The sequence below is a fragment of the Ambystoma mexicanum genome, chromosome 12 (assembly GCF_040938575.1).
Source record: "Ambystoma mexicanum isolate Mex_15411 chromosome 12, UKY_AmexF1_1, whole genome shotgun sequence".
In the NCBI taxonomy this organism is placed as follows: domain Eukaryota; kingdom Metazoa; phylum Chordata; class Amphibia; order Caudata; family Ambystomatidae; genus Ambystoma; species Ambystoma mexicanum.
Genome location: NC_090936.1, coordinates 1,189,730,393 through 1,189,747,559, shown reverse-complemented (window position 1 = coordinate 1,189,747,559; position 17,167 = coordinate 1,189,730,393). Strand labels below are relative to the sequence as shown.

Sequence of the window (17,167 nt, the reverse complement as noted above, 5' to 3'; positions counted from 1 at the left end):
TGCATGTTCTCAAGTCCCCCTCCTTTTTTGGTACGAAGAATAGAGGACTGGCTGCTGGAGACTTCGGGGGACGGATGAACCCGTTGGCCAGGTATTGGTCAAGATAGGCCTTCAGGTGCTGGTTTTCTGGTTCAGTGAGTGTGTAAATTCACCCACAAGGGATATGTGCGCCGGGTATCAGGTCGATTTGGCAATCGTATGGTCTATGCGGTGGCAGGGTATTAGCCTGTTCTTTCTGAAAGACATCTTGAAAGTCCTGGTATTCACTTGGCAGGGTGCCGATTGCCACAGTCGCAAGCGTGGAGGATCTGGTGTCTATTGGTTGTTTCTCTTGACGATAACATGTGTGGGCGCAAGTCTAGGGAAAGGCCAATTCTTTTGCTCGCCAATCGATTTGAGGATTGTGAGCTACCAACCATGGCATTCCCCAAATCAACCGGAACTGTGGTGCCTTAATGAGGTCGAAAACGACAGATTCTTGGTGTCCATCCTGGCACAGAAGGGTTAAAGCTGCAGTGCATTGGGATACTGGACCAGAAGCTATTTCCGTGCCGTCGACAGTGGTAACAGTGTCAGTGGTTGATTTAGGCCGTAACGGAAGCCCCATCTTTGCCGCGAGATCCTAGTTGATGTAATTCCCAACGGCTCCACTGTCAATGTACGCTCTTACTGCGTGCATCCGAGATGGTTGTTGGTGATTGATCAAGACCACAGATAGTGCAAAATGGGAGGTCTGTAGTTCACTTTCTTCGCTCGACAAGTGGACCCCTACACTTGCCAGGCTGGGGAGTTTTCCGATACCTTGATGGTATCTTCCTTGTCCGTGGCCCCTACCATCCTCCTCGGTGGCTTCACAGGGCTCTCTTTAAGGAAATGACCTGACCTTCCACAGTACAGACATAACTGCTGCTGTCTCCTTTTATCCCTTTCCGCTTTAGTCAAGGGGGATCTGACCCCCCGATTTGCATTGGTTCTCCTGTACCTTCCGTTGTGCGGGCAATATTGTCCTTTGAACGCACATACATAGGGCAAGGGTCCGGTCTGGTTCGATCTGCTCTTCGGTCCTGCAACCTATGATCCAGTTGAACAACAAGGTCAATGAATTCTGAGCAGTCTTTCTGGGGGTTCACTACATGTGCGAGAACATCCTTGAGCTCCCCCCGCAACCACCGATGAAATAACGTGGTTCTCTTCTCCACTGGCCATTCTACTTCAACTACGAGTCTATTGAACATGGCTATGTATGTTAATAGGTCTTGATTCCCTTGGCGTAGGGACAGAAGTTCGTTGTCTAATGCCTGCCCATGAGTACGACGGGCGAACAGCTTTTCCATCTCCTGCTGAAAGCCCCTGAACTCATGCAGCAAAGTATCGTCTTGCGCCACAAAGGGTACAGACCAGTCCGTGGCGCTACCACTCAGGTAGGATAGCACAAAAGCGACCCGTGATTTGTCATTCGGAAAGGCCCCTGGTCTACAAAGGAAGTGCAGGTGGCACTGGTTCATGAACGATGCAAACCTTTTGGGATCCCCCGTAAATCGTTAGGGCGGGGCCAAGGGAACTGCCCGAGGAAGGGTCATCTGAACGGGATTTCTTGATGGTGCTGGCATCGAGGACACGCTTCCCGGCAAATGGTGCATGCCCTGCTTGAGACTGGAGAAGTTGCCGGCTTAAATCATCAGTGCGTTCTTTGGCTATCAGCTCTCTCCTCAGGGTGTTGGTCTACTGCCTGGCTGCATGTACTTCGGAACATAGCTGCCCCAACATGTGGGCTAACTGGTCGGTTTCTGACGTTTCCATGACGCCCAGGTGGATTTTGATGTGAGTCTTTGTGTTCTGTAGCGCTCACCTGGTATCCATGGGGACGTCACTCAGCCTGTTCTGACCTCTTACTACCTCAAACCCTTCCCTGGAGTCTACTTGACTGGAGACTGGGCCTGAAACACAGGATTGGTAGAGTTTAACTCCCTATTGTCTCTGTGTGCTTGAACCCCTTCTTCCCCCGGGTCCAACCCTTCCCTTTGATCCACAGCTCACCCTGTTTTCTTGGAAAGTGTGCTCTCCGTCCTGCTCGTTGCTGCCTAGTTGCTTCACTGGCAAGAGTCCGACAGGTAAGAATAATGAGTCTTGTGAACAGTTCTCTAACTTTGTTCCTTTCCTTCTTTAGATGATGGCCGGCATCCGGGGATGGCGACGTGCTGCTGAGATGAGTAGCGCTTAAGGTGAGTGAGAACGCGATGCGACCCTTTCGTATTTGTATTGAACAGAGTTCTTTTTCTGTGTCTATTAGGTGCCGCGACGTTTTCAGCGTGGATGCCGGTTATGAAGAAGAAATGTGGTGAGTAAGCACGGTATGCGGCACCTCTAGATGTTTCCACGCTAACCTGGAGTGTCTTTTCCCTCTTGCAGATGGATGAGAAGTTCCAGAGACAGTGTTCCCCCAGAGCTGCTGGGATTCAGGTAACCGTTTGAAGCTCGTACAGTCTTTAAAAATAAGCGAAGATTTGCTGAATGCTTACTAATGCCTTTTTTCTGTTCTTTTCCCTTTTCCTTAGGAAGCGGCGTGCCGGGATGGGAATGACATCGCCGAAGATGCCCTCAGAACAGAAGAAGCGATGAATGATGGGCAGAAGCGCCGCAAGGTAAGGCTGTTCCTAACGGTGTTCTTGTTCTTGCAGGAGCTGAGCGCATAAGAAAGATGCAGGCCTACTGGAGACCGATCCGAACACGGTGAGTGTCACGCTGCAGGTGCAGAAAACGCAAAGCATGTTTCTCAGCCTGGGCGTGGCTTAAATAGTCTCTGGGTATCCCAGGTGTCTCTGGGCTGAACCACACCCAAAAGACTAGACTGCACATGCAGTTCTGGGAGCCAAAATTTGTGGGGGCTCCATCTTGTCTCCATCAATGCACTATACGTTCAATCCCCAATGTTATCCTATGGGAGTGAGTGAATCTGGTGCCACAAGCGCCAAGTCTGACTCCAAGTAAGTCTTTGGAGGGATGGAGAGGCCATTGAGGGCCATGTAGGTGATCGTGGCCTGGCTCCAGCCTGACATCTTGGAGGGCTGGGGACATGAGGGGCAGGAATCATGACATTAACGTCCAGATTGGGCACCATAATGTATGGATCGGCTTCAGTTGTGGAGGTGCCTACAGCCGTTTTTAAAGGCGATAGAGCATCAAGAAGGAGAGTGGTGACAAATAATCGCCCAGGCTGTGAACAAAGGAAAAAAACAAGAATTGTACTCTGCCGAAGGCGAAAAAACAATCTGCTCAACATTTTGCAGACTTACATTTTTCAAAACGAGAGGTTAAGCAGGCACTGGCTAAATTGAATTCCACAGGTGCCACGGTGGAAGGAAGTAATTTCGCAACAGCTCAAATAATGGCTCAAGCTTGGATCAATTGTTGTATTGGATAAATGCTTAAAACAAAGAAGCAATGTCTTGCCTGAGCCTCCACTTAAACCATCCCCTAAGCCCTGCACTAGCAACGCTCGAGTTAGGTGGCAAAAAGCTCCTCTTGAGGCTCCTAACTTTATAAAAACCAATAAAGTCCCAACAGGTTCCCAACAATTGTGAACACTCTGGGTCAGCTGGGGTGTTTTGTAGAACAACAGAATGTGTCAGACGGTTGGCATGGCAAAAGGAATGTGCAATTCAGGGTGGAAAGGCAGTCTGTGAATCCCCTGAATAGCAGCAACACACTGGGTTTTTTCGCTTTACGGTAGGTCTGAGTGGTCTGTTCGGGCCTAAGCTCGGTATACAAACTCTGAAGGAAGTACAGCCAGTAAACACTCTGACCATTACACTTGGAAGCGTCTTGCAGGACACTTCAATGATTGTGTTAAATAGTTCAAATGTTTTGCTGTTGCTACGGGAGATACCATCATTTGCAAATGTTTGTTCTAAAGATTTGGAAAGAATCTTTTTTTAAAGAGCGAAGGCATACTGATACTGTGACGCTTTGTGAGCTCAAGAATTTTGTAGGATATTTTTTTGAAAGAGCGCGAGAACATACGCAAGTTGAGCTTCGATATTCTTGCACGTAATGAAGTGCAAACACAGAGTGCGGTTGGGATGGGCTACAAGGGCCACAAAAACTACCTAGGGCCACATCTATGTGTGAGAGGGGTGATGTAGTGGGGGAGGAGGTTCTTATGTTGAAAAAGAAAATACTTACATCTGAAGACAGCAGAGATTGGTCTTGGCTATTTAATAAGCATCCACCTCGAGGGGCGAGGGCAGGAGCCCCCCCAGCCCCACAGCCCAGCAGAGGATCCTGTCGAGGAGCGAAGCGTGCATCGGACCAGGGCCTGCCTGACCCTGTCCATATAAGTGCCTGACTCGCCCATGCCGGGCGCATCGCGGCACGAAATCGAGGCTAATCCTCGATTTGACCAGGAAGAACCGCCGGCAGGCGGATCGCCGGCCAACCGAAGGCCATACTAAGGCCCTGTTTTGCCCCAGGTCCCCCACTTCCAGCATCCACCTCGAGGGGCGAGGGCAGGAGCCCCCCCAGCCCCACAGCCCAGCAGAGGATCCTGTCGAGGAGCGAAGCGTGCATCGGACCAGGGCCTGCCTGACCCTGTCCATATAAGTGCCTGACTCGCCCATGCCGGGCGCATCGCGGCACGAAATCGAGGCTAATCCTCGATTTGACCAGGAAGAACCGCCGGCAGGCGGATCGCCGGCCAACCGAAGGCCATACTAAGGCCCTGTTTTGCCCCTGTTTGGCGCATGTGAGCGTAACACCCACTCTACATCCCACCATAAGATTCTGCTGTATTGAGGCCTCCTGACAGACCCACTGAAAGAGTCTAGTCTAACCGTGGGACAGCCTCCGTGATGCCGAGGAGGAAGCAGTACTTTCTAATTGCACTATCTGGACTCAACCTAATGTGAGTAAGCATAACACTTTTAGCTGCTTAGTCTACCCACGATCCGCATGTGAATGTCTACTGCCTACTGCTAGAATATACACACACCTTGGTGAATTTACTCTTGCTAACTATTTGTTACTCATGTGCATCAGCCTATTGCTACTGTTCTCGTGCAACACATCGCGCCACGCCTACTAGTGCCGCTGTAATCATGTTGTACCCTCTGGTCGCTCATTGACCACAGTAATTGTGTTGTGCCCCTGGTCGCTCATTGACCACAGTAATCATGTTGTGCCCTTTGGTCGCTCATTGACCACAGTAATTGTGTTGTGCCCTTTGGTCGCTCATTGACCACAGTAATTGTGTTGTGCCCTCTGGTCGCCCATTGACCACAGTAATCATGTTGTGCCCTTTGGTCGCTCATTGACCACAGTAATTGTGTTGTGCCCTCTGGTCGCCCATTGACCACAGTAATCATGTTGTACCCTTTGGTCGCTCATTGACGACAGTAATTGTGTTGTGCCCTTTGGTCGCTCATTGACCACATTAACTGTGTTGTGCCCTCTGGTCGCCCATTGACCACAGTAATCATGTTGTGCCCTTTGGTCGCTCATTGACCACAGTAATTGTGTTGTGCCCCCTGGTCGCTCATTGACCACAGTAACTGTGTTGTGCCCTCTGGTCGCTCATTGACCACAGTAATCATGTTGTGCCCTTTGGTCGCTCATTGACCACAGTAATTGTGTTGTGCCCTTTGGTCGCTCATAGACTATAGCAATTGTGTTGCCCATGGTCATATATTCACCACACTGCCATCTGTACGAGCCCTATGATTACTGCAACTTAACACTATGTGCCTGACCTCATTTTCTAGATAACAACATAGCAGACTTAGCAGTTACTTTGCCTGCACTACACCATAACTAAAACTCTAGCCATCTATCCAGACACAGGACGCTTACACATTACACAATGCTCCTTATACTATCCTACCTAGTATACCTGGCCTCCTCACTCGCCCCATGGGAACATCTCACCATGTCGCCTCTTATAGCAACTACAATACAACACTCCACTACACAATATAACATAGCTGACAGAAACCTAAGATTACGAGCAAGACTACCCAGAATCTTTGATCCGCTCATCAAATACGAAACTAACACTACTCGAACCAAAAAAGAACCTACTCGCAAACCATTCACCCATAACCACGTTAAGCTCAACAACTACCAAACTAATAAAGAAACAATTGCCACTCCCAATGCTGCAAAAAATACTGCTACACATCTTAACCGCACACCTAAACTCAAAGGAGCCTTAATAAACGCTAGATCCTTAGTCGCCCACGCCATAGAAATATCGGAAGTTATCCTGACAGAAGATTACGACTTCCTAGCCATTACAGAAACTTGGCTACATGAGACATCAGGCCCAGCACTATCCCTAGCTGTGCCCAATAATTACACTATCCTCAGATCAGATAGGTGCGGAGCTCGAGGTGGAGGACTAGCCATCATCGTCAAAACTAAACTCCAGATGAGACTCACCCCCTCACCAACCATTGAATCTTGTGAGATAATGTCCACCAAGACACCTACAGCTAACTCACAAACCCTTAACATTCATTTGATATACAGACCTCCAGGTCCAATCAAGAATTTCATAGAAGACTTAACTACCATCCTATCAGAAAACCTTAAAGATACTACTCAATCAATATTACTAGGCGACCTCAATATTGGCTTCAATGATATCAACGACTTACAAGCCACAGCAGCCTCCAACACCCTAACAGAACTGGGCTACACACAAAGAGTGCTTGAGCCCACCCATATCAAAGGGAGAACCCTTGATTGGATTGCTGACCACAATTGCAATATAGCCACTCTCACCATCTCACCCCAAATCTGGTCAGATCACCATCTAATCTCATTCTCCTTGGACACTGCCACCCCCAAACTGCAACAACCATGTGCACCTCCTGCACTTACCAGAAATAAAAAAAACATGACACTAGACAAACTACTCCCCGGCATCATGCCCACTTTGGTCGCTCTACCTGACAACCTTAACCCTAACAGCCTAGTGGAAGAATTTAACAATATCATGAACAAAACTCTTGACAACATCGCACCACTCAAGCTCAGAAACAGCAAGCCAAAGAACCACCTGAACAACTGGTTCACCCCTCTCTTAAAAAATCTGAGATTAGAAAAAAGGAAATGGGAAAATACATGGAAAATTAACCCCAGCCCAGAAAATAAACTGAAACTAGCTAAAATCTCTTCTCATTACAAAAAAGAAATCATCTTAGCTAAACAAGAGACCTACAATAACAGAATCACACAAGCCAAATCAAGTACTAAAGAACTGTTCGCCATACTCAGAGAACTGGAAAACCCAATAACACCTCAAGACAACTGTCTTAAAGATAAAAAGTGGTGCTCCGAAATCCAGCAAGCCCTCTCTAACAAAGTCCGAAACCTCCAAAAGAAAATAGAACTAAAACGTGAGACCCTAGCACCCAACATATTACCGCCTATCAAGACACTTCCTAACTCCAAACCCACTACGCAATTCCACTTCTCCAAAGTCTCCATACTAGAAGTAGAGAAAGTAATACTCGGTCTAAAACCGTCCAACTGCAAAGGAGACTTATGTCCAGCACAACTCATCAAAGATGCCGCACGAGATCTAGCACCATTTATCACCAAGTTAATTAATGCCTCCTTACCACAGGCATTATCCCCAGTAACTTAAAAGAGTCCTGGGTGCTCCCACTCTTAAAAAAGGCTACTCTAGACCCCACCATACCCACTAACTATAGACCTATTACTACGGTACCATTCCTTCTGAAGATACTGGATAAAGTGGCATATATACAAATCCAGAGTTTCCTGGAACAAAACCAACTACTAGGCTCCCGACAATCTGGCTTCCGCCCTCTCCACGGCACAGAAACTGCATTGATTGACCTGAAAGCCCAAATAGACAAAGTAAGAGACTCTGGAAAACCAGCACTCCTCCTGCTACTAGACCTATCGGCCGCTTTTGATTTAGTGGACCATAAAGTCCTATGTAACCACCTAGATTCAGCAGCACACTTCTCCACTGAGGCTATAGCATGGATACAATCCTTCCTCAGTGACCGCACCATGAGGGTCTTCTCACCTATAGCAGCTGCAGACCCCATCCCTATTACCTGCGGCGTGCCACAGGGATCATGCGTTTCACCAACGCTATATAATATATTCACTAAGCCTCTGTTTGATGATTTGGACCTTCTGGGTATCACGTATACCAACTACGCTGACGATACCCAGATCCTCCTCCCACTCACAGGGGTTTACGAAAAAGATCTAGCAATGGTGAACAAAATATACAGCATCGTTCAGGCATGGATGGCAACCCATGGCCTATGCCTGAACGATGATAAAACTGAGCTTCTTATCCTAGGCACCGCACCCCTCATCAAAAAACTAAGCACAAACTACTCTTCCTTTATCATAGATGGGAACTGCATACAAGTTGCCAAAGAAGTTAAAACATTAGGGATCTACCTTGATTCTACCCTATCATTTTCCAAACAGGTAAACTCCCTAGCTTCCTCGACAGCCTACACATGTAAGCTCATTAGAGCAGGAAAACAATTCCTTTCCCAGCACAGCTGTCTAACTTTAGCCAGAGCCCTTATCATCTCCAAACTAGATTATTGTAACGCACTGTACATAGGAGCCAATAAATCTATCATAAACAAAATCCAGATACAGCAAAACAAGGCCCTCCGAGCGGCACTGAACATCCCCAGGAGAGAACACATTACAGTAATAAGAAGGAAACACAAATGGCTCTCCACCCACGAGAAAATTAGACTCAAAACGGCATCTCTCACATACAAATCTCTACACAACAAAGCCCCCCAATACCTTAAGGACAGATTCACCAGAACACACCCCACAAGACAAACCAGACTTGCCTACACCAATCGCCTACAAGTACCACGCTTTAAACTGACCACCATAGGCGGAGCTAGCTTCCCAGTCAAAGCTGCTCAATTGTGGAACGAATTACCCACTACTGCGAGGCTAGAACACTCCTTTTCCAAATTCAGGCAAATTGTAATTAACTGGCTAACGACAGCAACTGCTAATTGAACCCATGATAATGCTCACGCCTGTTTGCTACACAGTATCTGCATCATACGATTGTAAACCTGTATTGTAAACTTGCACCTGTAACTGGTAATTTCTGTAACTGGTAATGTCTGTAACTTGTAACTGTAACCTGTAACCTATGCTCTAAGCTGTACATATTCTTACTTTTTGCGCCCTTATACTTCAGGGTCCGGTGCGCACAATAAATTCTAAACAAACAAACAAACAAACAATAAGGCATTATGCTGCACCGCTCCTGCTTCTACCTCTGATGGTGTGCATAATGTTGAACATGAGTTAACTATTGCTACGTTGAACACTAAGGGCAATAGAGGTTTAATTAACAATGCTCCTGTAACCTCTGGATGGATATTTATAATCCGGTGGCTCGCCGGGGTTTTATGGGGAGACCCTATGCAGGATTCATGTCAATGTTCAAAATGGTTTTGGGGGTAAGAGTCCTATTTCACTGGGATGTTGCTTTTGGTGGTATGGCTACCCCCATACATCTCCAGCTGCCGATTACAGTTGAAACCCTGGTGGCAAATGTGTATAGGCACCAGGGCATTTGCTTATTGGCTGAGAAACTAGAACAATCACCCTTCTGATTAGTGACTGGTTGGGTGAGTACTCAGGGGGCCAGATTGTTTTGCTGGGAGACCTTAATTCATTCTGTTTACAAGGCATGTTCCTGTTGCAACAACAAATGGACAGTGGATTGCACAATCGGAAAGTATGTAATGGCACGCAGTTGGGGACTACGCCTTAGAGGGGTGAGACTACAGCCTCTTAATTGCTCAGTATGTGGAGACGTTACTCCGTGCTCCACTTGAACTGATGGCCAACACACTTCTAGCATAGATTACATCTTTGTGGGGAGTAGACTGAACGAGAAAAGTCTTGGACTAGAAATGACTAGCGCTTTGGTGTCTGCGAGAGAGGTAACAAGGGGATGAATATAGCTCTTGCAGAACTAATATGCAATTAAATGTTAGAGGGAGAATTGTATGGTCATCTGCCTTGGCATATCGTGTGAATGGAACTATGCATGAGTACAAGTACTCGTCCAGTTCTGTAGACTGCAATCAAACTTTTTCTGTTGATAATTTTGAGGGATTTATTATGGATGTCATTCAACAGAATTGTGGAAATAAGTGCAAGCAAGGAAAGAGTAAGAGGTCCCACAGCCACACATATTGCACTGATTTGGCCAAACAGAAAAAACATTATACGTGCCCAAATCCGGATGCTACAAAGGAATAAACATCTTCCTGGCTTCCAAAAATGGGAGCAGATTAGGTGCTTGCGTCAATGATAAAAAAAACTGGCTGAGGGCTACACGATCGGACAGGTTACAGTAGACTCTGAACGAGTGCTCTCATCCCTACCTAACAAAAACTTGCAGGATTTCCGTTCCCTGATGCATAACAATGACATCCATCATACGGGCAGGCTGGTGAATGCAGCCCCCGAGGATGACTGGGTAATGCACTGCAAATGTTTGTTTGCATCGCTACCTACCACAAGACCTGTTGTAGTTTTTTGCCCAGTGGATTGTAATGCTGGGACATGTATAAATGTGGGAAGGGAGGCAATTCTGAAAGCCCTTAAATCTGAGTGCCTCTAGTGCCCCCGGCCCAAATAGATTATCGAGCTTCCTATTTAAATCTGACCCAGAGATCTGGTCAAGAATCCTCTCAACCTTGTTCACTGAAATAGCAGTGACGGAACAATTTCCATCAACCTGGGCACAGGCCCATGTTGTTCCAATATATAAGAAAGGAGTTGGTGCAGACCCCTGTAATTACCGTCCCATAGCCATCCTTGATGCTGATAGTAACGTTTTTTTCACCTTACCTCTACAGCATCTGGAGGCGTGGCCAGGTGAAAACGGTCACATCTCAAAGTGGCAGTCGGGTTTTCAAAGACACATGGGCACAGGGCTCAATGGGCTTGTGATAAAGTGCATGCAACATCAGGCTTGGTGTAAGGGGAACTCTCCCATTGATTTGGCCACAGTTGACCTATCCGTGGCCTCTGACTGCATGGATATAAATTTGCTTTGGCAGAAACTAAAAGGGTTGGGGCATAACTGTAGGTCTATTGAGGTTGTTGATGGGGCTTTATGACCACTCATCAATTCAGTTGCCCTTGAACCATCAAGGCTTACTTACTAGACATATACAAACCTCTAGAGGGGTCAGGCAGGGGTGCGTCTTCGCCCCCTGCCTGTTTAATGTATACATCTCAGCCATTGGTGATTATTTACAACCTAAGGCCATGGTAACCCCGAAACTACACAGCATTAGACCTCTGTGGCTCGCTTACGTTGATGAACCTTTGGTCTTCAATAAAACTCCCATATGCTTACAACACAGTTTGGAGGGACTTTTCATTTTCGTAACCAGCCATTCACTTGCAATGAACACAACCAAAACCAATGTTATGTGTCTGACTAATACAAGGAAAAAGTATTCTTTAAATGGCACATTGAAAGTGGGCAGGTAATGACAACTGACTCCCTCCTGTATTTGGGCTTCTCAGTCAATAATATCATTATGCAGTGGATTCAGAACATAACTGTACATTCGGCAAATCAATTAGCTAAAATTGATGCTAAATATGGTATTTTTTTCTTTAACACCGGCCATACGCTACTATGAAGGAAAATGTGTACCAAAATTAATGTATGGAGGTATATGATGTCTCAATTTTGGAAGGCCTGTCTGTTTTAGAAACCCTCATTTGGAGGGTAGTCTTACGCATAGCTACTTCGATTCCCCATGCAGTGATACAGTATGAACTCGGGCTGACTTCTCTGAAGGCAAGGGCCCATTGGCAATAGTTATCCTTATATAGGAAACTTTGGAACCCTGTAGAGGCTCATTATATGAAGACCTGAAGCATGTTAAGGCAGAAAATGGTCGGGAAACACTTGAAGAATTGACAACCCTGTATAATGACTTGTTGGTAAAATGTGGGGCAATGTAGACAATCTTATTGGGAATCCGGGCGGATTAAAGGGAGCACTATATGACTGGGATTGGGCCTGTACAGTGGATACATTCCATCAATACTCCTCAATGATTCACTTGAGGCGAGATCATAAAAAACAAGGAACCCTGTCCCCTTTTCTAGCTGCCTATCCAGACAAAAATACACAACTACTCTTTCTCCGGTTCCGTTGGAATATTATGTATACAAAAGAGATCTTACTGCGTTATGGGTTGGTAGATGAATAGTTGTTGTTTTGTAGATTTTGCCAAAAAACAAATCAACAGGAAACATTGAAACATCAGCTGCTGGAATGTTTGAGTCTAAGTGAATATTTTGAGAAAGCATAAATGGAAATGTGCAAATTATACAAAAGAGAGTCCTTGGAGTACATGCCTCTCAGGATACATCAATAGTAGTTGCTGTGGTGACATTTTTTATAAAGAACTGAACTGGGCCAATATTCTGGCTGCTACAATTTTATGAATTGGATGTGGATCTAATCATATGTATGAATTCAAATTTGTTTTAATTGAATCATTTTTTTACCCATCGTCTTTGTATTAATTGCTTTTGTGTTTTGCTTGTTTTTTTGTAAACATGTGTTAAAGGTTAAAATGTTAACCCTATGACAATACAAAAATAAAAATTAAGTTTGCTGCCAACTCTTAAAGGGTTGTTTAGTTTATCTTCGTTGGTTATGTGAAATCCAGCATTCACTAAAGCCAAGGTGATGGGACTGGTATTACTGGTTGGTGAAGGTGATACAGCAGTAAGTGCAGGCGTATACATTCCCAAATAAGCGGATAATGTTTCAGTCATAGAGAGTTCCTCATAGAAATGGGACTCACTGTACCGAAGAGGGCAGTCACTCCAAGTGAGGTCTCACTTGCCCAGACCCCTAGGGAGGGTCTTGTTTAGTCGGCCCAAGTACCTAGCCTCAAAGGGTGTTACTTTCCTGTCGGGGAGAAGGGACACACAGCCTAGGTCTGTCACAGCATACATTCCTAAAAGCAATAGACTGCAAATTGGAGGTTAGAAAGCACTGGCACAAGGCTTTCGAGCCATTGTTTTTGACTTATCAAGATTCCTATATGGGATTAATACAGAATTGTTTCTGAACTTGTCAGTGTTTACTGGTTTGTTTTCTGAGAGCAGTCTCAAGGGTTTTTGTTCTTGTTTTTTTTAAGAAAAGTATTGCTGATGAAAGTATGAAATGTCATTAATTGCAAGCTAACTTTCAATGATTTGAACTCTTGCAGCACAGATGAAGCGGCCACAGAAAACATCCTGAAAGCGGAAATGACGATGGCGTCTCTCTGCGGAAGGTTGGGCCTTGTAACACCAAGAGATGCTTTTATTACCGCCATTTGCAAAGGTTCTTTGCCACCGCACTATGCTCTGACAGTGCTGAACAGCTCATCGGTCAATCTCAGTAACAAATGTAAGAATACTGGAAGAGAGGGCAAGTCGCAAATGAACCCTGGTCTGTGCATGTTATTCTCTTCATGCAGATACGGTAGATGTGACCACTGAAATAGTTTCGAATCTGGATGTGTAGTGGTACGCAGTTGTTTTTCTTTCAAAAATTTCCTTTTGGTGATTATTTCAATAAGAGGTAGAAGCAGATGGCAGAGATACCCAGATGCGCACCGATGACACTGTCAACATCCTGGTCGTCTGAAAACGCAGCCTTCCTACTTGTCCCACTCTGCGTTGGCCCTTTTCTTCTTTTCATAACTGAATGCAGGAGGTCAATCCTTTTTCTATTTTTCTTAAATTGTGTCCTTTTTTTCAGGAATCCTCATGGAACAGTCAAAGCTTTTCAATTTAAGGAATGACGTTCTTGCTTAAAGGGCATAGGTCACTACTGTACATTGTGTAAAACCTTAGACAAACTTTCCTCATGTGTCTGGCATGGAACGGATGGTGGAGGCATGGGCTATGAGTGCCTATCCCTCAAGGAAGGGCCACCAGTTTGAGTTGTCTGGTGTCTGCATGTCAATTCTCTGTCTCTGGCCACCATTCCGATTCCTGGAACAAAAAGACCCCAAGCTTCAATCTTTCTTTGGCATGGACTTTTCTCTTTGATTTTTAAGAAGAGAAGGAAGGCCTTGAAGTAGTGGTCTTTGGTCCAAGAGCTATAGTAGAGCTCCAAGCCTCAAACATAGCCATCTATTTGGGTCAGGGAATCGGTCCTAAATGGAAGATGATTTGGAATCATACGAGTTGTGTTCTAAGGGTTATTCTGTGTTATAATCAAGGGCCATGTGCTTTGGGGATGCAAGCAGCCTTCCCCTGCTCTATGTGCTGTACTTTTTGTCCAAAAATGAAGCATTTCAGTGGTCCTCCAGAAAAAAGGTTGGAATTGATGCAATGCTGCATCTTTAACTATTACTCACTTCTCTCATGTCCTGGGCTGGGTCAGGAATTACATTATTCATATATTGTTGTTTTCCTTTTGCGTTGGGACATTTGAGCTAAAAGGGATAAAGCAAAATTCCTTCCTGGAGGAATTCCTTTTGTTGAATCAGTTTTGGCTCACGTTTTCCATCGTTTTCTCTTAGCCTGGTTCAGCATTAGAGATAGTGGGTAAACAATATCATTTTCACTGGACTTGGCATGTTAATCTTGGTAGCCAAATGCACAGATTCCAGGGTTGAGCTAGCCAGATGTGCTTGGCTCGCCTTTGGTGTCCCCTGATGTACAGGCTCAACAGTCAGCAGTTGTTATAGCGAGTGTTGTGATGTGCTTTGCTGTGATTGTGTGTGGTTTGGAATGAAGGGAGATGTATTGTGCTTGGCATGAATGCCAGTGCTTGGTGATGTAAGAGAGTGTGGGTGTGTCAGAGGGAATGTTATGTTGTGAGTGAGGGAATGCTTGGAGTGAAGGTTCCATACTGTGTCGGTTAACTCTGTAACGTCTTTATGTAACTGACTGAAGCTGAATAAAGTAACTTGGCCTGGAGCCTACCTGCAGTGACAAGGATCCTGCTTTATTTCAGTGAGCATTGCTCTTTTAAAGCCTGCCCTGTGAATAAGAGTTCAGATAGATGCCCCATCAGAACATGACTGGGCATTCTCCTCTCACCATAGTGTTTTAGGACCAATGAGGAATGCCAGGCTAATCAGATTATTTTTTTTATTGGCATGCAGAGACCACTTATGGTTTCATGTTTTATCGTTTATTTCTTTCTTCACTCCTGTAGCTCAGCTGTGTCTGTTGTGAAGGAGCCTCCGGCTACCTCCACCATGCCACTGTCAGCAGATAGGGGACTGCAACATGTGCTATGTGACGAATCCAGGCAATTCGTCCCCTCGCCCCCTGAGACTAGGGAGGTGAGCCCACTAAGCATAACACCCCCTGAGGGTGATCCCCACCCCTTGGAGGACAGGTAATCCCCAGAGAGGGTTGGCCATTATCCTCCCTTTTATCAAGATCCCAATATCTTCGTTGGCTATTTGGGAGCTTAAGTGTGTGATGACTTGAAGCTGCCTTCATGAATGGCTGGTATGGTTTATGACCATCTGTTTACTCCGTCCTCACTCGAAACAAAGGAACAGAGGCTGGTCCCATCCCATAACAGAGGGGAGGATGAAGAGCCGTTCTGGACACGGTAGGAGGAGAAGAGAATCCTGTGGAGCTGCGAAATCCCCCTCCTGGGGATGTGTGGAAAGAGCGGGACCAGACTCCAGGCATCGCTGACCCAGTTGTGGCAAAGCCCACAGAACGCCCAGATTCCCCACTGGGCCAGGAGCTGAAAGGACACTGAGGAGCAGAGCACTTGCATGCCAAGGAGCCAGTGCCAAAGTCACACAAGGAGCCAGCGGGAAGAAAGGGCAAGTCCTGCATGGCACGGATCACCAAAAGAAAGCAGTAATGCATCAGCCGACTAGCCCACACTCAGTGGCCCACCCCCTAGCATCTCAATGTATGCGTTATTTCTTCTCAGCTGATATTGAAACCCCTATCACAATGCCTACCGTTTTATGTTTGTCTCTGTGAGCACCGTGAGGCCTACGGGCGAATGGCCCAACACAAAAAACAATATAGATGGTTGACTCTGGGTTGACAGGGTGAGAGAAACCAGACCCCACGGCGGGGTGATACTCTGAGGTGGGGTAAGAAGAACGGGATCCCCAGTTGGAGTAAAGACGAGGAATTGTGCATGTGGAGAGAACACCAGGACTTTACTTGTTAAGAAACTCCAAGAGATCACTCAGACTGGGGCTGAGAGAGAGGTCTCCAAGTGGGAAAGAGGACAAGAGAAGTTTGGCATTCTTATTGGAACTGTGCCAAGGAGAGAGAAATTACAGAGACATTCGGCATACTTGCTTGGACCGTGCTTCAGGGCTAGAAGCCCCACTGATACAGCTACACCAGGGTGGGGGTCAGAAACCAGCCACCATTCTTGTGCTAGGCCCAGGGCACTAAATGTACTTCTGTAAAAGTTATTTTCTGTTGTAGTGGTATGAACAGAACTCGGGTTACCATAGGTTTCCAGACAAATGACATTTCTTGTGTTATGCTATGTTGATTCATACCGCGCACTGATACCACCCAAGACGCTCACGTGACTCTGCAGGAAAGGGGACATGGTTGGTTAGTGAGGGAAGAATGATAGGATAGGTCCAGAACCAGGAGAAACTGACGTCTGTGTGTGTTGGCTTGCAGATGGTAGGTTACATGCACTGGCTAGTTGTATCCGTACGGGTAATGTCCAATGCCTGAGATGTTTTGTGTGTGGCTGTTGGTTGTTCTGGGGTGTGCCTGTGTGTTTTATGTGTAGATTGCTGGTATTTAGGGTTGTGAACACTAGCTTGTTGTGTCCGTATGGGTAATGTCCAGTGCCTGGGTTGTTTGCTATAAGTGTGTGTGTTGCTTGTGTTGGGTGGGTGTTTGGGTAGGTTGGGTAGCCCAGTGGGAGTGTATAGTGTTTGGGTGGTGTGAGGAAGTAGAAACGGGGTGATTAGTGCTTTGGAAATGTGACTAATCTACACAGTCATATCTGTTATGACAAATGACTAATCTCCATAATTCTATTTAAGTCTGATGGATGGCTAATCTTGTCAATTTTCTTCTATCGAAGCAAAACAACCTGATGAACACCCTTTATTGTTTTCTTTTATAGAAT

At 45.9% G+C, this 17,167-nt stretch overlaps 1 protein-coding gene across 2 annotated transcripts in view; it reads left to right on the top strand.

Annotated features, from left to right (window-relative positions):
• Positions 1 to 17,167, top strand: part of MON2 (MON2 homolog, regulator of endosome-to-Golgi trafficking) — a 1,155,350-nt gene that overhangs the window by 616,205 nt on the left and 521,978 nt on the right. For both annotated transcript variants that reach the window (XM_069629845.1, XM_069629844.1), the window contains exon 14: positions 13,296 to 13,477. In XM_069629845.1, coding sequence (XP_069485946.1) covers positions 13,296 to 13,477 — 182 coding nt within the window. The remainder of the gene's footprint in view (positions 1 to 13,295; positions 13,478 to 17,167) is intronic.